The sequence below is a fragment of the Schistocerca gregaria genome, chromosome 4 (assembly GCF_023897955.1).
Source record: "Schistocerca gregaria isolate iqSchGreg1 chromosome 4, iqSchGreg1.2, whole genome shotgun sequence".
NCBI classification, from domain to species: Eukaryota; Metazoa; Arthropoda; class Insecta; order Orthoptera; family Acrididae; genus Schistocerca; species Schistocerca gregaria.
This window is the reverse complement of record NC_064923.1, coordinates 467,061,451-467,085,348: the sequence shown is the minus strand read 5'-3', so window position 1 is coordinate 467,085,348 and position 23,898 is coordinate 467,061,451. Positions and strand designations below refer to the sequence as shown.

Genomic DNA, 23,898 nt, shown 5'->3' with positions numbered 1-23,898 from the left:
ACTGTTTCCCCAATTTTGATCCAATTATGATAAGAGACTTCTAATGGAAAGAAAAACAACATGAATGAGAACATGACCAAATCATACCACAGTCTTATAGCCACAAGCACAAAAATAATAAAACCCATTATACTGACGTATGATCTTATATATGGCATTAGCAGATATTAAATGTCAGCAAAATATACACTGAAAACAATTACACAAAACTGCGCCCATGGTACTTCATGTGGTGAAAGGAACTATGGGTTGAGGACAGTTTTAGTCTAGGACCTACTTCTAAAGCTGAACTTTCTGTCTGAAGTAATAGGAAAGTCACCCAGAAAGTCAGGTCAGGGGAGACTTACCAGACAGGATGAGAAGGAAAGACTGATTGTTGGAGACTGGGAGACTGTGCTGGATAAGATCTGAAAACCTGAGAGCTTACAGGGTAAAACATTGTGCATCAGTTAATAAGAGTGAAAAGCTAACTGCATTGTATGTAACAGAGGTGAGAGTGGGGGATGGTGAAAAATAGACAGGACAGTAAACGAAACTGAAATGTAGTGAAGGAAGGAGTAGTTGCTGTGAAGAAATTCTGAGACAGGAGGAATTAACATAAATTAAGGCCAGGTGGTTGATGAGAACAAAAAAAAATGTTTTTGTGCTAGTTTCCAGCTACAGAGATCTGAGAAACTATTGTGTGGCACTCGTGTGGTGAAATACGCACCGAGGTCATGACTGTCGTGTAAGTACAGCATGGTCAGCAACAGGATTTGTGTCTTAACTGTGTACACACGCTGCCTAGGCCCGTCCATCCTGACTAGTAACTGGGTGGTAATCATGCCGATGTAAGAGGCTGAACAGTGTTTACATAACAGCTGGTATATGACATGTCGTTTCACAGGCGGCTCTCTGTTTGATAGTGTATGTTTTGCAAGTTACAGGGCTGGAATAGGTGGTGGTAGGAGGATGCATAGGGCAAGTCTTGCAGCGGAGATGGTCACAGGGGTAGCAGCCACAGGGTAGGGGGAGGGGTACAGAAGGAGCATAGAGTCTGAAAATGATATTGCGGAGCTTGGGAGGTCAATGAAAACAATTTTAGGTGTGGTGGGCATTGACATATGATCATACATATGGCATTAGCAGATATTTAGTCCCAGCACAATATACACTGAAAACAAACTTAGAATAACTATGGCTGCTACCCCTGTGACCATCCCCACTGCAAGACTTGCCCTATGCACACTCCTACCACCACCTATTCCACCCTTGTAACTGGTAAAACTTATACCTTCAATGGGAGAGCTACCTGTGAAATGAAATGTCATATGCCACAAATTATGTACATGCTGTTCAGCCTTTTGCATTGGCATGACTACCACCCAGTTATGAGTCTGGATGGGTAGGGGTGGGGGGACAGTGAGTGCTGCTGGGGAGAATGCAGGGATGAGGTGGAGAAAGGGTAGGGCGGCTAGGTGCAGTCGACAGGTTAGATGGAGAGTGGGGAGACATGGTGGTGGGGAGTAGCGGAAGAGAAGAGAAGATAAGTAAAAAGTGTGTGGGCTAAAGAGAGGGCTGTGTAGTACTGAAATGGGAACAGGGAAGTGGTTGAAGGTTGAGGACAATGACTAATGAAGGTTGAGGCCAGGAGAGTTACAGGAACGAAGGATATATTGCAGGGAGAGTTCCCACTTGTGCAATTCATGAAAAGCTGGTATTGGTGGGAAGCAGCCATATGGCACAGGCTGTGAAGCAGTCATTGAGATGAGGGATATCGTGTTTGGCAGCGTGTTCAGCAAACAGGGTGGTTCACTTGTTTTTTGGCCACAGTTTATCGGTGGCCGTTCATGTGGACAGCCAGCTTGTTGGTTGTCATGCCTACAAAAAAGACAGCACAGTGGTTGCAGCTTAGGTTGTAAATCACATGACTGGTTTCACAGGTAGCCCTGACTTTGATGGGATAGGTGATGTTAGTGACCAGTCTGGAGTAGGTGGTAGGAGGATGTATGGGACAAGTCTTACATCTAGGTCTATTACAGGGGTATGAGCCATGAAGTAAGGGATTGGGAGCAGGGGTTGTGTAAGGATGGATGAGTATATTGTGTAGGTTCGGTGGACGGCAGAATACCACAGTAGGAGGGGTGGGAAGGATAGTGGGCAGGACATTTCTCATTTCAGGGCACGATGAGAGGTAATCGAAACCCTGGCGGAGAATGTAATTCAGTTGCTCCAGTCCCAGATGGTACTAAGTTAGAGGGGAATGGTCCTCTATGGCCGGACTGTGGGACTTTGGGATGTGGTCGGAGACTGGAAAGGTAAGGCACGGGAGATTTGTTTTTGTACAAGGATGGTCAGTGAAGGCTTCAGTGAGACCCTCGGAACATTCAGAGAGCAACTGGTCGTCACTCCAGATGCGAAGAACACGGGTGGCTAGGCTGTACGGAAGGGACTTCTTGGTATGGAATGGGTGGCGGCTGTCAAAGTGGAGGAATTACTGCTGGTTAGTAGGTTTGATATGGACAGAGGTAGTGATGTAGCCATCTTTGAGGTGGAGGTCAACATCTAGGAAGGTGGCTTGTTGTGTCGAGTAGGGCCAGGTGAAGTGAATGGGTGAGGAGCTGTTGAGTATCTGGAGGAATATAGATAGTGTGTCCTGACCCTTGATCCAGATCGCACGGATGTCATCAGCGAATATAAACCAGATGATGGGGTTTAGGATTCTGGATGTTTTGGGAATGACTCCTCTAGATGGCCGATGAATAGGATGGCATAGGATGGTGCCATGTTGGTGCTCGTAGCCGCACCTTGGGTTTGTTTGTAGGTAATGCCTTCAGAGGCGAAGTAACTGTGGGTGAGGATACAGTTGATCATGGTGACCAGGAAAAAGGTGGTTGGCTTGGAATCCATCGAGCGTGAGAAAGGTAGTGTTTAATAGGGATAAGGCCATGAGCATTAGGGATTTTAGTGTAAAGGGAGGTGATATCAATAGTGATGAGCAGTTCATTTTGTGGTAAAGGGACAGGAACTATGGGGAGTCGGTGAAGGAAATGGTCGGTATCTTTTCTGTAAGAGGGTAGGTTCCGGGTAACACACTGAAGGTGTTGGTCTACAAGAGCAGAAACTCTCTCTGTGGAGCACAGTAACTGGATCGTCCTAGCTGGTTGAGCTTATGGATTTTAGGAAGCATGTAGAAGATAGGACTGTGGGGAATGGTAAAGGTGAGGACAGAGATGGACTCTGGAGAGAGCTTCTGGGATAGGTCAAAGGATTTGAGGAGAGATGAAGATCCTACTGGATTTCTGGTATAGTGTCACAGTGGCAAGGGTAGATGTATCTGACAGCTGGCATAGTCCTTCTGCCACGTAATCCTTGCAGTTCGAAACAACAATGGTAGAGCCTTTATCCACAGTTAGGATTATAAGGTCAGAATCATCTTTTAGACTGTGGACCACAGTTCTTTCTGCAGATTTATGGTTAGTTTGCATGTTGGGGGATTTGAGTAATGATGGTGAGGCAAGGTTCGAGGTTAAGAAATTCTGGAAAGTTAACAGGGGATGATATGGGGTCAGTGAGGTTAGATCACAGTTGGATGGCCATTGGTCTTTTGTCGAGTCTGATTGGTAGGTTTGGTAGTGAGGAAGTGTTTCCACTGTAGGCACCAGGAGTAGGAGAGCAGGTCTTTAACAAGTCCTACACAGTTGAATTTGGAAGTGGAGAAAAAGGTGAGGCCTTTGGAAAGGACTGATAGTTCTGCAGGGCTGAAGGATTCTGGAGGAAAGGATCATGAATGTGTTTCAGGTCTGTTTAGATTACCCATCTTACTCATCTCTGGCTGTCACCCTTCCTTCCATAATGACCTTCATCTGTGCAGAGTGAGTCAGTCCTTATCCCTCACTGACATATTCCCACAAAACTTTATCAACCAAGCCCAAACCACCTCACAATACCTCCTCTCCATCTGTAAAATTCTCCTGCTATGCAATACCAAATTCCTGGATCCCATAAAACACATTGAAACTCTTGCCCTCCAGGAAATATAGCAACATGCACAATGCCACCTCAAAAAACTCTCAACCCTACTCACTTCCTACTCCCACCTTGGAGTACCACTGTCCACCACTTCTACAACAATCTCCAAACCTCCCCCCATGTCCCCTCATAGCTGACAAACCCTGCCTCACAGACCTACAAACATTTACTTCACCCTCCAAAATTTCCTCGCACCACCACAGAGAATCCAGAATCCTTTCTCCACCTCATCCCTGCATGCTCTCCAGCAGCTCTCACTGTCCCCCACCCCTACTCTGCTATTCCTCCCCCTCCCCACCCCAGACTACACTTTGCCCCCACCCAGTTGCCTCTCCCATCATGCACTACTGCTGCTGCTTCTTGTAGTGTGGCTTCAGCTACCACAGTCTGGTGTGTGTGTGTGTGTGTGTGTGTGTGTGTGTGTGTGTGTGTGTGTGTGTGTGTGTTTTGTGCAACAACTATCCTTTTCATAATGCTGTTACATTCCATCCTGGAATTTCTATTGTTGAAGTAACAAAACTATGTTTCTGTTGTCTTCTGTCTGAAAACTGATTTGAAGCAGCTCTCCACACTACTCTACTGTGTGCAAAAGTTTTCATCTCTGTTATAGCTACTGTAAAGTGCATTTATTTAAATCTGCTTAATGTCTTCATATTTAGGTCTCCCTCTACAAAGCTCTACAAGTTCTGTCTGTCTCTACACCCCCCCCCCCCCCCTCCCCCCCTCCCCCAATACGCACACTTACCTGCATTACCAGGGCAAGTCCAAGCAAGTGTTCTATCAACTGATAATGTCACATAATAAAGTTGCAACAAATTTCTTTGTTCCCCAATTCAGTTACTATCTCTTTATTAGTTATTCAGTCTACTCAATCTTCAGCATTCTTCTATAGCACAGCATCTCAAAATCTTCTGTTCTCTGCTTCTTGCGCAAACTTTACTATGTATGCCAATACAAGTCTACATTTATGAAATGGAACAGGATCATTTACAGATTACATGGAAAACAATATGGCTCATACACAATTTGTTCACTTCGTAGCACTGCTCCAAAATTATCTGTCAATTACTATTACAAAATTAAACACATTCATGTTTTTCTCCTTACCTTTGAATAACATTTGGCACACACTGTTCTCTTGCACAGTTTGCACAACTGGCCCCAGGGACCAAAGATTCCAAATCTTGTTTTCAGGCAAAGGAAGCACACCTAGAAAGAAAATAACATCTCAAATAAGCAGAATAAATTTTAAGTACGTGGAGCTTAATACTAATTTGAAGTCCAGTTTAAGTCCTATCTCAAGAACCAATTTACGAGCAACTTGGGAAAGTAGATTTGTTTTTTAGTGTTTCACTATGCCTTCTGTTTAACAGTGTTTCTTCAGATGCTCTACTTGTTTTACCTTTTTATAATAATGTCAGAGCATCAGATACTTGAGGAAAAACCCACACCAAAGAAGCAATATTCTTTATAAAGTTTTCTGTTTGCAAGAAATCTGATGTTAAGGCACAGTATATGCAGTGAGAATGAAATGAATACACTTCCATACCAGTATCTGTCAAGGTTTCAGAGTGACTGGAAAGAGGACCAACTGAAGCTCTTATTTCAGTTCAATGTGCAATCCTTTACTGTTCTTTAAATGAGTGTCCTTGATTTAGGCTGTTTCTGAGGACATTTGTTGTTGCTGAAGAGTGTCACATGCCCCAGGGGGATTAGTCCAGCCTTGAAAGAGCCAAATAAAGAGATTATTCTATGACGTATCAACTACGCAAGCTCCTGCCTTATATCACAAACCATTGACTGAAATTATCTTCAGTGGTCACATTTAATGTGATGGTTAAATCCGTATCTATATAAATCAAAGGGCCTCTTTGACTCTACATACTAAGTACCCACACCAATCATTGATACTGCATCCATACATGGCTGTACTTAGTTGCCAAATATGGCTCTTGTATCAGATGTTTTCAAAACCTGAACTTTTCTTACATTAAGAGGCTTTAACACTCATGTGAACTACTACTATAGCAAATATACAAATGCCATTGCCACATCAACAAATTCTGCATATTCAAATCTTAAAGGTTTATGATTATGGCTCTATTTTGAAGAACACAGCTAAGCATTAACAGAGATAATATGAATGAAGAACATTTTCAGATTTTCTTTACAAGATAAATCTTGTGACAATGAATTTAACTAAGTCCCACATTAGGAAGCTAATCAATCAATTACATTCATTAATTGTGAAATAACTGTATTTTGATATGGCACTTGCAATTAATAGTAAATACAATACCTGACAAAAAAAAGTGAAGCTCCTGGATGACATGGTTTGATGTCAATTTAACTTTGTAGACTTACACATCATTGGTGAGTATGTCCAGCAGAGTGCATTAATGTTGTTAATGTTTAGTGTTGTAACCATGTCTGGTAGGGTATATAAGGGGTATGAACAGCATCAGACACTGAGTGAACACTAACGTACACTGAGATGCCTTGTACTTGGGTGAAGCAGCATTACAAGCATCCGACAGCTTGAAAGGGGCCGCATTGTGGGTCTCTAATTTTCCAGCTGTTTGAATCGTGCAATATACATATTTGTGGGGCATTCTGAGAGACAGTGGCCCAATGTTAGACTGCCTGGGAGCATGAGAGCAGATATACTTGTGAAGGTCCAGTTGATCACATCCGACCACCACAAGAGGGTGTTGCTGTCTTGTGCATCAGGCACATTGCATCCCATTTACCTTGGTGCCTGCCATCCAAGAACATGTAATGGACCCTCTGTAACATTCTGTATTGTCTCACACTGTTGCTTAGAGACTAGCAGCAGATGGATTGGAGAATTACCATCTCATGCGTAAGCTGGAGTTAATACCACAAAACAGACAACTGTGTTTGGAATGCTGTCACGCCTGAGAAGCATGGACTGTTGACAAATAGTATCCCATTATGTTTGACAATGAATGGTAGTTCTGCACTATCCTGGATAACCACTATCAGCAAGTACGGTGGTAACATCGGGAGAGGACTCATTTTTGCAATGGTTTGGAGAGACACATGCTCATGGCATGGTGAGGGAAACCATCGGGTATGACTAACATTTACAGCTAGTAATGATTGAAGGAAATCTGATGGCACAGTAGTATGTCACAGACACGGGATGTCCTAATATATTACTTCTCATGAAATAGAATCTCAGTGTCATTTTTCAAAAGAACAATGATAATCCATACATACCATTTCTCTACGAAATATCTGCATGATGTTGAGGTACTCCCAGTGCCAAGAAGATCATCTGATCTGTCCCTGATAGAACATGCATGAGACCAGCTCAGATGTCACCTCTTTCTGAGTGCAAGTAAACAGTATATTAAGGACCAGTTGCAACACTTGTGTGCCGGCTTGCCTCAGGAGAGGAAACAACAGTTTTTGACACTCTTCCAAATTTAATCAGTGCTCAACTGGGGGGGGGGGGGCATCATCATACTGGTAAGTGGGTTCATACTGCCAAGTTCTTTGTATATTTGACTCAGTTTTGTAATCACTGAAATAACATAACATATCCTCTCAACCAGTGAGGTTTTATGCTGTTCCCTCCTCCCGTTCTGGGTGCTTCACTTTTTTGTTAGGCACTGTAAATGGACTAGTTGTGCCAGCAGCAGGAATGTAAAAAGAATATAACCATATTATTTTCACTAACTATATTATCTTGGACCATGGCTTGTTAATTTCAGTTCCCATTACAAAATACACTGATGGAAAAAACATCACAACACCAAAACATAATTAATGTAGACTAATGAAATTTCAGGAATATATTTGTCTAGGTAACATATTTAAGTGAGTAACATTGCTAGATCACAGGTTAATGTAAGCATGAGATGAGCCATTGCAAATTTGAAATGCTGGCACATTAATAACTGGTGTCACCAACAAAATGTTGAATACAAGCATGCAAACATGCATTCATTCTATTGTACAGATACTGGATATCTGTTTGTAGGATGGAGTTCCACACCTGTTGCACTTAGTTTGTCAGCAAAGCTGTTTTACTCCAGGTTTAGGTCCAGTGCATCTAGCACACACATAACTTGATTGCATGCCCTAAATTGGCCGCCTCTTAACTAACACATGGGAATCACTGGTACCAAGGCACAACAAGCTTCACCCTAACCTCCAATGACCTCACCCTTTACACCACTGAAGTTGCAAATGGTGGTGGTTTTGGATCAGTGGATTTCATGCTACAGCATTCAATTCAGAGCTGTCTTTGACATAAGGAGCCAACTGTTGCTCAAATTGCTGCTGCAGGTTCAATACAATGCACCAGAGCCAGACACCAAACACAATGGTCTTCCCTGTCGATAGTGCCACATCCCCATCTGGAGCATGGAATTCTTGTGACTGTATATCCTCATGAACACTACTGCAGCAGCCATGTACACTGGATACATTCCTGCCACATAAGGAACATCCAGCTTCTCATAGCCCTATTACATGATCTCATCCAAATTCAGTGAGGTACTGATAACGGTATCTTTGTTACCTTAAAGGTGTTTTTGACAGGCACCAACAAACCATGTCCAGTCTCAAAGGCAAATAATGCTCACGACCATTACAGTGTCTATTTAAAGCAATTCTGATTTGTATACTCATAGTGGCACAACTAACACCACTCTTGCATGTGACTGGCGTGAAATTTGAAGACAGATCATCTTTCGGATGCAGAAACGACCTACCAACATCCGCTTATGTTGCACAACTCTTTTCTTTCTTCCACTGGTGTATTATTGTAAATATTTTTTCCATCACAAATTATGATTAAATAACATAAATAATAATATGTCCATTATATTAATGAAACTCCTAAGGCCAGTTTTCATGGACTTTAGGTATCACTCTGAGACAAACAGAACATAGTAAATTGGGCTGTTACTGGAGCGCTTTAGTGCTTTCAGTACAACTCACTGAACAAGTGTGAATTGGCTCTCAAGACTCCTACAGTAACATCTCCCACGTGGTATCAGTCTGGTGGTGGCAGGCTACAGTTCACAGATATTCTTGTGCGACCTCTCAGTATTTGTTGCAGTACTCCACATAAAATGTAGTGGTGTTGTGCCTCTCATGAAGCCTCAAAATCAATTCTTTCACACTATGGGGGTCTCTCCCATAGCATCATGAATGATTTCCTGTGGACTTGGCTTTATGTCTGATTGACTAGATCAAATTCTATGTATCATCAAATCAATTACTGGGTAAAAAGTAACCATGTTACTGGCCTGACTGCAGCACTAGGAAGGGGATGGTGGTGGCTGTATCACCCGGCCACATTTTCCCATGGGTAAGATCGCCAGTACTCATTTGAGAGCAGGCTGAGTGGACCTGGGGCCATCCTGGAGGGAATGCCACGGTCACATTGGCACCACAAAATTTTTGTGATTTTTAATAACAATTTTATGCAGGCAAGTCACAGCAGTTTGCAGATAAAAATCACGAATTGTCTTTGAGAATCCACACACAAATTATTTAGGTATTTACACTCAATGTGATTAGGAAATATATTGAACATTTACACTGATCAGTTTCCTCCTAGCCTTGGACATTCAACAATTTTCATTATTTATCCTGCTATGCACACTGAATATGAACCAAAAGTAAATGTGTGTACAACAGCTGAATACCATGGCAAGTTATAAAAATTTGAGGAATTTGAGTATGCGATTACAAAAACAAATATAGGGCAATTATCTTGAGAATACACATAAATGACAAATATCTACCATAATATATGAAAATACTTAACCCACCCCACAAAATGTAATAAAATTAACTCAAATTTCTGTAGCCCAAAATCTACACATAGTAAAATCACAATCACATGATACTTTCCAGTACAATTTTAGCAACATTTTTGCCTCAAATCTGTGAAGAGCACACATCATAGTACAAAGGTATCAAAACAAATTACAGTAACGCATAGAAAAAGTAATGAATTGCATAATTATTAACTCTTATTGGCATGCACAGATGAAATGGAAATTACATTTTTTTCACTGTTTTCAACACAAAAAGTCTCTCTTTGTACCTACAGTGTCTCATAGAATTTTCTTCACACAAAGGTCAATTACATTTTTCAACTTGTGCATTTCATTCATCTGTCACTTACATTCGGCAAAAACATACCTCATTCATAACATTACGCTACATATTACTCTGAACTACAAAACTGTTTCTTTACTAAACTGAATTAATCTCCCCTTCACAAAGTATGACAGTAACCCATTCGCTATTGCAAACATACCTTCTAGATGCTGAACTGAGCACTGTGTCATTATCATCTAATGCATCTAACTGCAGTAAGTTGCCTGCATTTAGGCTTCTACCTAAGTGGCATACCATGGACTGTGCTTCTGCAATGTCTCCTTGTCACCACCGAGATGAATACTTTTGTACGTGTAAAAATTGGTTTCCAACTCTGAATCTTCTCTGTGAATTTTTGGCTGTTACAAAGTCTCCGAGACAAAGATCACTTATCCTTCAATAATTTCTGATCTGATTTTGGTAGCCCACTTCAAGAGTTACTGTCAATTGCAGATTCTTTGAATGTGGAAGAACTAGCATTACCTCCTTTCGAAACTTAAGACTGTAGTGTTACACCTGCTGATGCAGAATGCTTAAGAGTGTTGCTTTCAGAATCTGTGGAGGAGTTATCACTTATGTCAAATCAGAACTGTCACTCTTCATTATCTTCTCTTTATCACTTCCGCAATGCAACCATGACACCCGGTCATTTTCTTTGTAGAACAGATGAGGAGGAAAATACTATGATTCCAATCCTGATGAACAGTTGTATGTAAAGCAAAGTAGAATCACAACAGTCAAAGTATCTTAACACAATTTAGTGGCTAAAATTGTAAAGATATACTGAGATATGAAGTGGATATAATGAAACTTAAACTCATCAATAGCACTAGGTACCTGAGTGGTGATGCATCTATACTTGTCTTCAGCATTCAGCAGTTGGAAAGGAGTCCTGAGATAACTTTTCAGTATCACTGAAGGAAAACCTAGAAGCTGCAATTAACCTCGTCGTAGCACCTAACGAGTGGAGGAGCATGACAAATCAACTTATCAAAAACAATCAGGTAATAAATATTTATTAATTTCACTGTATGTAATTTTATCACTTCTCTTCTACCTTCTGATAAATTTTTGATCCATATACAAGCCAATTCACAACTGGAATAACTTTGAAACGTCTTTTCTTCCTGTGTCAGTTTATTTGTTTTTCTCTCTTTTATGTCTTTGGTTATCTTCACAAGAATGGTATACTACTACAGGTCATAACTTCGCTCAGTAATCACAAGACTTATGCAGCCCTATCATATTCCCTCAGCACATATTCCAGTAGCCAAATTCTCCAAGGGATTCTCATGTTCTCACAACTGAATATTTCATGGTGCATGTTCCCAAAGCCTACCAATTTATCTCAATGACTTTTGCCAACAAACTGCTGTTCCTCTTAATCACCTTCCTTTGAACTAACAACTCATTTAACTGTATCATCTACAGTGACACTGCTTTTCTTTAACAGCTATGGTAACCTTCAACACCAAGCTCCACCACTTCCAATAATTCATCATTAATCAAAACTTCTGGCATCATAAAACTTTGCTAATTCATATTGATTACTCCTGCAAAATCTCCCATTATATTCATTCTCCTCTCTTCTGCACATATACTCCAATGCTCCCATCCTGTCTTTACCATTTCAATCAATTTTGGAAGCTGACTGCAGGTGGTGTTTTCTTTCTAAATTATCACAGCCAGAGTTTCTCACAATGTTTTACTGCCAAAAAGAACATCACATATTTACACAATTGTGATCAACATACTCTTATCCACTAGTACTCCAGCTGAATCAATCCATGTTCTTATACCTATCATTTTTCTCACATTCAAAATTCTAGCACCAACATTTCACCTTATTATTTCTCTATCATTTTACTCAGTTCTCAACACTTTCTATGAATCCAAAAATTTAAAACTTCCAGCACTGTATTGATCTCAATCTCTTACTCTTGTTGTCATGCATAAAAATTTTCAGCCTTTAGTCAGTTCTGGAGACAGCTTCTTGCCTCAGTGACTCTGTCTGTATCTGACTTTACATTTTGCATTGAATTGGTCATTTGTATGTCAATACATTTCTTTTCTCCTGTTCCATGAAGTGTTAAAAATTGACCACTGCAGTCATTACTATGGACAATGTTTCATGGTTCATTGCATCCTCCTTGCAGTTCATGACATGACATTTGAGTATCTCTTATTTTGACCACATCATCAATGTGGCCTTAGTGTACCTAAGCATATACAAATTTATTGATTTCACACTTAAAAATACCTGTATATGCATAAGAAAATGCCTCCTCACAGTAGGTCACAAGTTTAGATCAGACATCCTGCAGCAGTCTGGATGATATGCATGAATGGCTAAATTTGACACTTAAGTAGCTACGGCCTGCCTTGAGTATACTTCATACTGTCTATCAAAGATAAAGTTTTAACGGTGTCTATGCTGAAATGCTGTGTATGTTCTCAAGAAATTCTCCTTAAAATGTAAGCATATTGTTCAATTGCTACATAAAACTGTACACCATGCACCTTTCTTGCTGTCTATTGCTTTCTGAATCATCAACATCTTTTACTCCTCAGTGATTACTTCCACTCAGAAATGTGTCTCACAATCTTTGGGGAACAATATCTGGTTCACATTTCTGCTACATCTGTACTTTAACAATGAAATTTCTGTTGCTGGCAAGCCTAGGGGAGTTTGTCTTATCTAAGGGCTACTGTTACTTTCATTTACAATTTATTACTGTAATCTCCCATTATGTCAGTTCAATCACCTGTTCTTGCACAATATTAATCTATGCACAGGCTTTATCAAATTCAAATGGATCCATAGCAATTTCTCTCTGACTCTCACTTATAGTTCTCATGATGATTTACACTCTTTTCAACTGCTGAGATTTGTTCACTTTCTCATTGCAGGCTTTCATTTATACTGGTTATTTCTTGCATGAAAATAGAAATATCTATTACTTCCTGTGTCTCTTTCTGCTCTTTCCCAAATTTACTATAAGTTTATGCCTTGAAATCTTTCATATCTTAGGTAGAATATTTTCACATCTCTCTAAGATCTAGGAACTGGTTAGTTTTATTTGAACATTCATGTAACCTTCTCAGAAGTAATGTTGAATGTTTACCTTTTAAGATTTATCTTCTCAGTAAATATTTGGGTTATCAGTCGACAAAGGTTTGGGCAGTCACGTAATTTCATAATGTTTTTCAGTTTATTTCTAATCCTGTAATTTGTTCATCTGTTTCCCCTTCATTCACTTTAACTCCTGTAGGGAATACTATCTCCCTATCTTTCATTGCTGAATTCATATTTACAATTCTCACTGGAACCCACACTGATTTTTGTTCTACACCACAAAATAATGAACTACATGCAATTTTTACTCTGTTGCTCTTTCCAAGCAATTCAGTAAAAGAAACATTCCCTAATTTCCTCCAAAATAAGATTTTAAAAAATCATTCAAAATGCTGGTATACAACACCAAGGCAAAACAGAGAAAAATCATGATAAAACAATATCACAATTACATGCACAACCCACCAAGCAAACAACATGTCCTCATGCAATCCACCCGTAAGTTTATTGCCAACAGCTTGCTGAGTCAATCTCTTAATCTGTTAGCTAACGTTAATTTCAAACAAAATTTGTGGCAATCCAGAAAATGGACATATAATATCACATTGGGCAAATTGAGCTATGAGCATTCATAACAGATTGTGCTTCGAGGGTGGTTTGAAAAGTTCTCGAAATCACCACGAAAGGTCAGCGCTAGCACAAAGAGTTTTTCCAAGTGACATTCACTGAACTGTTGCCTGTAAAAAGGTGCCATGTCAGTGGTCTTGGAAGATAGCTGTGGCAGTGACGTGGCTCTGCTGTTTCCACATAGTGATTAGATTTGAGCAGTGATTAAGTAGTTCCTAATAAAAGGTATGAAAGCAAATGACATTCATGCTGATTTCCAGAATGCGCTGAGGGGGTAGAAGGGGGGAGACTGCTCCTTCATTTTGAACTGTTGCCCAGTGGACAAATGAATTTAAATTTGGTTGGGAGAGATTTGATGATGATTTGCGCAGTAGTCAGGCAACATTTGTTACTACTACAGAAATCATTGCAGAAGTGCACAAAATGATCATAGAGGATCGACAATTGAAAGTGCGTGAAATTGTTGAGTCTTGCCAGATTTGAAATGGTATATCACATTTTAACTGAAGAATTAGAAATTAAAGAATTATCTGCAAGATTGGTGCCACGACTCTTGATGCTGGATTAAAAATGTGCCGTCACCATGGCAAAATTATACAAGATAAGGTACGAGTTGTTACCACACCTGCCTTATTCACCTGATGTGGCTCTGTCAAACTTCCATCTCCTCCCAAAACTGAAAGTTTTTCTTGGTGGACGAAAATTCACTTCAAACAAAGAATTGACAACTATTTTGCAGGCCTGGAGGAAACTCATTTTTGAGGTGGGATCAAGGCACTAGAACATCGTTGGACCACGTCCATTAATCTACAAGGAGACTACATTGAAAAATACAAAAAGTTTCAGTGATTAAAACACTTTTTCCTATCCCGTTCCAAGGACTTTTCAAACCACCCTTGTATTATGGGGATGTCCTTACAAATTGGATTCCACTTTGTAACCTCCAGTTATGTGGTGATGCATTAGTTAAGCACCTAGTTTGAGAAGTTAACTATATTTATTAACTGTGAAATAATAGCATTTGAGTGAAGGGTGTGTAATTAGTAATAAATAAATATTGTAGTGCACAAGCTGCGGGGATGTAAACGTATCACATTACAATTATTTTATTTCCAATAAGTATATTGTTTTGGAACCATGGTTAGTCAATTTCATTTACTGCCTACAAAACCAATTATGAAAGAGTATCATTCCATTACACACTAAAATTAAAACATAAAAACAATAATACATCCATTTGTTAATGAATATTGCAGGGTCCTTTTTCCTAGCTTTTAGTTATTACTCTGAGACAAATGGTAGATGGGTTGTTATTGGAGTGCTTGAGCACAATTTGTTACCAGGTGCAGCACAGTGGTGAGCTGACATCGCGAGGCTCGTGTGACATCATCTCCCAGGTGGCTGCTGCAACTGCAGTGACGGAGGCAGCGGCGTCTGGGTGGAACTGAACATGTGGCTGCCAGCTATTATTGCTTAATCACAAAATCCAGGTCTTGTACAACCTCCCACCCTCCCAGAAAATGTTGATGGACCTCACCTCAGTCATAGCAGCAAAGTGTGCCATGAAACCTACTGTTCTGCAAAATTACACGAACTAAGGTACGAGTTGTTACCACACCTGCCTTATTCACCTGATGTGGCTATCAGACTTCCAACTCTTCCCAAAAGTGAAAATTTTTCTAGGTGGACAAAGATTCACTTCAAACAAAGAAGTTTCCTGATACCTGCTCGAACCGCTTGGATTCTACTTCTCACTAGTTAAGTTATTTGCCAAGAACACACACACTCTCTCTCTCTCTCTCTCTCTCTCTCTCTCTCTCTCTCTCTCTCTCTCTCTCTCTCTGTGTGTGTGTGTGTGTGTGTGTGTGTGTGTGTGTGTGTGTGTGTGTGTGTGTGTGTGTGTGTGGTTAACATTTCATTTCTCCAATAATTGAATGCTCAGCATCCTTCCATGTCACCAGTTTGTCAGTTATATTCAACAAATGCCTTTACTGTGCAAAGTGCAAATATTACTCCACTACAGTCCAACTACATGTGCTGAGTCAGACCCATTAGACCTACATCCACAGTAGCCTACTAGGACGACTCCACACCTTCATTGTCAGTTGATGTACTTTGGTTCGGGGTGGTGGTCTACAGTGGCAAAGCTTTTCTATCTTTAACCCAAAAATATTACTATCTTTAAAAGAGAACAATCCTACCAATCTAGCATCAGATACTAATGATTTCACATCTTCTATGTACACGACACACTCATCCTGCTAAATAACACCGCACGCATATGTGCTGATATATACCATACTTATTGTCTGCTGTATACCTCAAATGAATTTGTTGTTTGTGCTTCTCCTCAATTTATTTTCACTAGTGGTATAGAGGGAGGTAACACTGACACAAAACACCCATAAAAAGAAATGCTGGAAAACATTACTTTGATGTTCCATTCAGTTGCTGTCATATGTCAGCACGTGTGTATCTCCCACATGCTCTGTCTATGGGTACTTCACTGTGTCATTATGTTTGAGTGAGTGAGAAGAGCAGATGCTTTAGGCACCAACTGGATGCAACACAAAATTAGATTCATGATAAAACAGTAGGTTTTTCATTGTCAATTCATGCAAAATGTGTGGAATTATTCGTGCAAGAGTTCGAGACTGGAACTGTTTTGCTGAAATCTACAGTAAAGTGCCCTTATGTGTCAGAAAATCCCCATCAGTGCTTTGAAGAACCATTGCATAACCTCAAGATTGGTGTTCAGTGCATTATGTCTGGTGATGGCATCTTAACATGAGTCTATGAACTGTTAATGCTAACTACAATGTTCAGAAACTGTGTAATCCATATGTTGATCAACTCACAAAAGACAAATTATTGTATGGATATTGTATGGACAATGTAGAAACAGCACACACCATCTTGACAAACTTGTCAAGCATGTATGAGGTGTTCGGTGCGGATAGGACACACAGGCCATAGAATCTCTTGGCCACCTCAATTGCCTCATCTCTCCACTTGTGGTTTTTACCTGTGGGGCAAACTGAACAGCCAAGTGTTCTCAAATAATCCTCACACACCAGAAACACTATTTTCTATCCTCCAGGCAGAGCTGGTGTATGTGTCTCACACAGTCTGATAGAGCAAGCACAGTGCTGCATCAACATCAACTGTGTTCGTTTCCAGATTATTTTGTGATGTTCATTAACACACAAGGGTCAAACTTGTGTCAGGCTTATAATTATCTTTTTCTTGAGACAGTTTTATATTTTTCAGCCTGTAATTTCACTGTAATACTACCTAATCCCACAGTACATACAAAACGAAAGTGAAAGCAAAGTACTTATTCTGTATTTTAAATGACAAGATAAATGATAATATTTATACTGAAATTTAAATAGTAAAAATGCAGTCACACATGTTTACATTAATGTTATGACATCATGTACTGTAACCCTTTCAAAATTAAAATCTTTATAGGAATCGACACAGCATTTTCAAAAACAAGAGTCTGTAAAACTCTTGCTGTCTATTTGTTCACAGGATCCTGTGTATTGTATACAAAGAAACTGAAGTAGATGCTTTTTGTTCAGAATCCAGAATTCATTCAGTGCAGTTCTGCACTTCTACTTAGTGAACAAAATATGAGCTAACAGTATATCAGACCCGATTTGTGATCAGATTCACGATTTCCTTGAAGATCATATTCAACTAGTCATCCTCAACTGTGAAACTGATGAACGTACGAGTATGGCAGTGCCCCAGAGGAGTTATGTATATTGTATATAACACACACACACACACACACACACACACACACACACACACACACACACAACAAGAAAAAAAATCGGAGAAGTTTGAGTTTATATGGAGGCTTATGGACAGTAATTTTTTTATGTACAGTTAATGACAGACAGGAAATGGGTGAAATTATATCAGCTTTTTTACTTTCTGTCTAAAAAAGTTAACAAGTGACACAATAAATAGTAAAAATTTATGTTTTTTTAGTTCGTGTAATTAATTGATGGCTCAGGACAACTATATTAATTACTATACTGTTCCTGATAAGCGATGAATGTTTTCCTGTGATAATATGATTTAAAATATGTTTTCCAGTCAGCCGTCTCATGACAACCACTAATTTGAGATACTTTCTAAACAATCCCAACCAACAAAGACAGCATTACTGTTTCCCAATTATTGCATATGACATTTGTAAAACAAGGCTGTTCAGACAGCAAGCTGTGAGGTTTCAGAGGCGTACCCCTGTTGTCATTATTGTCAGTTGTGTAAGTAACCAAGTGTCAATATTTTCTGGAGATATCGATAAGTGGATTATGAGGAGCTACAATAAAATACTTTGCTTTAGGTTGTTTAAATCCATAGAAAATAGAAATCAAATTTAAACTCTAAAATGAAGATTCTCCCCCCCCCCTCCCCTCCCCCGTAAACAATAGTTAATAAGTATCTTGTTGAATGTAAGCATAGTCGTGCATCTAAGGAAGATGAGATGTTTACAATGCCAACATCTTATATGACTGATAAAACTCAGGCAAAAATTCTTAACTCCATGGAAACTGACTGAGTATTGAAATATTAGAAAGGTCTCAATAGACCACATCTACCACATTTTGCATAAAATATAGTGTACAATGAAGTTTTGTGTGAAATACATGTAGCACCTGTCAACAACTGATCAAATACACACTGAACTGAACATTTTTAAGTCTTTGTTTAAGCAAATTAATGTCTGTGTAACATTAAACAACACAAGATGAACCGTGGGTTCATCATTAGATTTCAGAGGTAATGGAGCAGTTGAAACAGTGGGTGAAAATGAGGTTAAAATGCATCGGTGCATCGATTCTACCAGTAAGAAAGAGCCGCAGCTGCTGTTTTCTGGCATTCTTGTAGCATGGTGCTCTGGGGCTGGGTCCACATGGGAAAACCATCACCAGAGACTATCGCAATTAATTACAGAACAAATTCAAATATGCTATTTACACTACATAAAACCGCATCTTGCAGAAAAAAATGAGAGTGCTCTTCTACTACAAAAACATATTCCCAAACATGCCTTTTATCAGAGTTGCAAAACTACATGACCTTCACCTCAAGGTGCTTCTAAATCTGTATTATTCACCAGATTTGGTTCCCAGTGATTAGTTTTTGTTTACCAGGCCTGAAGGAATATCTGGGTACACTAAGAGTCACTTAGAGTGATAAGCCTGGAGTTGTATGTGTGTTTTGCACAGAGAGAAGAATGTTATCTTAGTGGATATATTAAAAATTTTGATTCATTAGAGTAACTGTACTGATTTACTATATGACTAGGCTGAAATACATTCTCTTTAAATTGTGTACTTTTTTTGTCAGACTAAAATGTTTTTCATGTCTCACAGTTTTACTGTTCTGCCACTTTATTTTTATATTCCTTTGCTCTGAACTCTTATTTCAACTTTTTTATGTATTCACTAATTTTTTTCCCTTTGTCTCATTTCTTTATGCTCATATGTCAATAATAATGCATTTAGTTCAGAAATATGTTTAGTACATTAAATGATAATTTTGCTGCATTTTCTTATAACCAAAATTTTACCAAGTGACAGAATCTATATGTCTTTACTGTAGAGACATTTTCTTTGATGACTAAATTGTTCATGCTTCTGCAACTACCAGGTTGGAAGTTGCATTAGCCATAAGATACATTGCTGGCCACTTTCACTAGCAAAGTATTGAGAACTGTACGTAACAAACCGAAGAAGAAGAAGAAGAAGAAGAAGAAGAAGGGGGGGAAAATCATGAAAGGACTAACTGATAACTTTGTTTTGTTGCCTATTGCTTCAGGTATTGTAAATCTTCGTCATATCATCTCTTTTCAGTAACTGTCACATCACACATGACCCTTCCCACCTCATGATGTACTCTTCTTTCAACACCTTGTGGCTGTTCTGCACAAGAATGCTTCAAAGAACCAATAAATAAATGAATAAATAAATAAATGAATAAATAAATAAATAAATAAATAAATAAATAAATCAATAAAAAATCAATAAAACAAAAATTTTATTAGAATGTCTCCTTAAAAACTAGGCTTTCAGGATCTTATCTCAGAAATTGAGAATGATTATTGTCTACACTTTTGACAATATTATTGTGTTTTAGTTATTACTGTGAATACAGTATTACAATATATTTTAAATTAAATCACAAAAAAACAGATTGGAATGATAACCAAAATATGTTACAACTGCAAAAGGACCAAGTGAGAATACTATGTAGTCAGTAATGTTGCTGCAGTGTCATATATATCCTCAACTAAGTCACAGATTTCATCTCCGAATTCGGGACATGCGCAAGTCTGCCTGCCCGCCCCCGCGCGCGCACACACACACACACACACACACACACACACACACACACACACACACACACACACACACACACACACACACACACAGACCCTGAATAATGTTTGTCGGACTTCTTTTTTAAAATAAAGCTCATTACATTACATTACAAATCACCTTTCGTTTCTCTACATCCTCTTTCACATGCCCCTCTACTGGTAGACTTTCCAATTCTGCTTTTGTAAGCACACTCCGAATGTGGACAATTTCCTCCAGTGTGAGAGAGAGGCACTCCATGGCTTGCTGCCAGTTTTTCTGCAAAAGCAAGAAGAACTGGTGTCATCCCAACAATAAGCAATGTAATAAAAATTCTTAAGCTAATTTTTCAGTGATGAGCTAAAACTTTATGGTCAATGTGGATGGAGAAAAATATGCTATTTTCACAATTTGGTTTGCCACAACTCTTTCACACATTTTTGCTAATCCAGAAATACAACAAAAAACCAGCACATTTTAGCAAAACTAACCGAATGCAGCAGCTCATCTTGCAGGGAAGACCTTGACCACGACATCTCAGGAAGTGTATTTCCTAATCCCAGCATGCCTGTATCTGTACCCGCTTCTGAACTTGCTGACGATGGGGTAGGGCCCCTCGATTGTGGCCTCGAATGTGGCACTGACTGGCTACCCAGGCCAGCTTCTGCTGCCAACTGCTGCTGTTGCGGATTACACACGACGATTGTGTGCCTCCGCATTGAAGCCCGGCGACTTGGACACTGCGTTGCGAGGTCGTACGCTGTAAGATAATAAAATATTATCAGTCTCTTTTAACTGAAATTACAATTTTTGCTAGCCCTTCACAAATAACATTAAATAATAATCATAAAAAACTACAGTTAACTGAATTACTATGATAAATTTCTCTCTGCTTTCTTGCTTCATCATTTTGGGTAAATCATCAGGCTTTCAGTTATGGGAAAAAAAACATCAAAAGCATAAGCTTTTTATATAAATCTCATGCAACAAGAAATCTGAGACTTTTTTGCCACTGCTGACTTCTTGTTAGTCCAGCAGAGAGAGAGAGAGAGAGAGAGAGAGAGAGAGAGAGAGAGAGAGAGAGAGAGAGACAGAATTACGTCCCTTGATGTTGGAATCGGAGAATTGATAATATAAGTTCTACTAGCAATCTTTGCATATCATTCTTGGATGGTCACTAAGGTGTTTGATAAGAAAATCATAATCTCCAATGGTTTGTTTCGAACTGGTTGTGCCCGACTCAGTATGCCGCAACAAACTAACTCTGCGTTTTTTTCTCTGCTACATTCCAAGCAATGATAATTCATGGCTTTCTTTGGTTTAAACACAAAGGGTTCCATTTATGTTGGTGATTATATTGGGGACCACCTTAATGAACATTTTGAGTAAGAACTGAATGGTTATACTCGTGGGATTGGGTGACTGGGTGGTACGCATAGACATTATATATGACACCAAAGGACAGACACCTTTGCAGCAATGCACAGCATCTCATTTTACAAAACTGTAGTCACCACCTGCATGGATTTTGTAGTTAGGCTTGTCTTTGCAGCACTGAAGCTGTGGGCAAATTCCTTGTAATTCAACAATTTTTACAGCAACTCACAATGTGTCACTACCATCTCTTCTGATCACCCAATATGACATTTTAAACAAAGATTTAAAAGCACAGTTCTATACAATAATAGAATTGATATTTAACATTACCATCACAGAATAATACTCTCCTGTATCATAGTTTCACGACACTAATTTTGTCAGAATGATTAAAATATGTTCTCTGTATGATATCACAGTTACTAAAATATGAATATTATTTGATCCATTCCTGACAATCTCGGAATGATTGACTGTTCAACATATAATCAACAAAGTTACATGAAAATGAGATATTGAGGATCATGAGTTCCTGCCATTAAACTAATCATAAAGCATAATCAAACGACGTCAAATTTTGGCAGTAGGACACACATCCACATTTACCAAGCAAGGGGAGAGAGTTTTCATAATGTGTACCATCTGTCAGGCATGTCAAGCTAAATTATGTATGTATAACAGGTGCAAAATATATCTGTGACTACACATTTTAAAAAAAAATAATTAAAAATCATCTAACACTTGTTACACTCAAAAAGTGCTACCATGACTATATGAATGAAAAATTTCTAAATATTTGAGAAACTTTATGTAACAACAAACAAGATAAAAACATTTAGTAAATTAATAGACAAACAGAAAATTTTTGCTGTCTATTGTTAATTAAACTATAAAGCAAATACTAAAGCATGCAAAATTAACTTCTATCACATTTATTCTAATCATGCTCATATGTAAACTAAAGTTGCTAGACTTATAAATTTATACTGAATGCAAACAAAATTTCATATTTAATTATACTAACTATTATGAACAACATTTATAAAGCTTTTATGCAGTTTAGTGGCATTTCTGTTGACAACTGTTTTCATCATTTAAGCTGAAAATATTTGTAACTGTTTGAGAAGTATACGCTGAAGATGTTAAGGGAACTTCACAGATGTTGACTAACTCTGGTTAATTTTAACAGTTTATAGTGTTTTAAAATGAAGTTTTCTCCTCACACATCTAGCCAAAACAAGCCCATCACTTAACAATATATCTTCTGCCATCAACTGTACTTGCTCAGTTACGACTGCTTGAGTAAACAGCTTCGTAACAATATTGTGTTTAACGCTGTTTTACTGTTCCAACTTCTCTCATTAAATACAAAACATATCGCATGTACAGAGACAAAGTGCCAGTATGACAGCTGTGCTCTTAACAAGTGTCACAGCCTCTGCTGTTTTCAGTGTAGATCACAGATGGATCACACCAGTTTGCAGATGGTGCAGTACACAACTTTCAACTGATTACTCAATTCTGTTGAGATCAGAAGTCTGAGCCAGCCATTGAATGCCATTCTTCCCAATTTAATCAAATAACTTGATTAGAATCTTTGTTGTCCTGAAAATAATTTTTGTCATATTGGGCTTCCTTAGGAGATTCATATTAATGTCAAAAAACATTCAAAAATAAAAGGGCTAGTACCCAGTTGTCAACCCAAGATGTCTAGAAGAGAATTTAGTGGCAATGAACCTTTATAATTGCATTTCTCTGTAACGGTGTATGAAAACACCCTTAGACAAGTGATCCAAGTGCTGTTGTTGCTTCCAAATTTCAATTTCAAGTCTATAACTACAGCATTCAAGGTAGCATGCCCATTTGACCTTGCCCCTTGCATCAGCATCAGTTTTCGTAAGTTGATACTTTCCTTGTCTTCCCTAGTCATCACGATTCATAAAACAATGAGCAACTCATTCCACTGTTGCTTAATCCACTGCCAAGTGCAGTACCTGAAACACCCAAAATGTCACTGAGGGAATGAGTAATTCAGTGAGTAACTATAACGATGACCCTCTCAGCCTTAGTAAATGTCGACTTCATACAGTTATGAAATGCAAGTGGCATATGGAAGCCATGAGAGAGTTTGACAAGTGATCTCCTTTACTAACAAATTATTTATAATGTAGATGACAGTTTTGTGAACTTCTCTGCTACAGTGTAACCTTTCTGAACAAATTGCACAGAACAATTCAGTTCTTGTGATCTTCAAAAACTATTCATAGATTGTGACCA

The 23,898-nt window shown here is 38.8% G+C and overlaps 1 protein-coding gene across 4 annotated transcripts in view; it reads right to left on the bottom strand.

Moving 5' to 3' along the window:
• The window catches only part of LOC126268077 (protein spire), a 731,327-nt gene that overhangs the window by 12,019 nt on the left and 695,410 nt on the right, over positions 1-23,898 (bottom strand). For all 4 annotated transcript variants that reach the window (XM_049973536.1, XM_049973539.1, XM_049973537.1 and 1 more), the window contains 3 exons: positions 20,736-21,004; positions 20,386-20,523; positions 5,119-5,220 (listed from right to left, as the gene is read on the bottom strand). In XM_049973536.1, the coding sequence (XP_049829493.1) occupies positions 5,119-5,220; positions 20,386-20,523; positions 20,736-21,004 (509 nt within the window). The remainder of the gene's footprint in view (positions 1-5,118; positions 5,221-20,385; positions 20,524-20,735; positions 21,005-23,898) is intronic.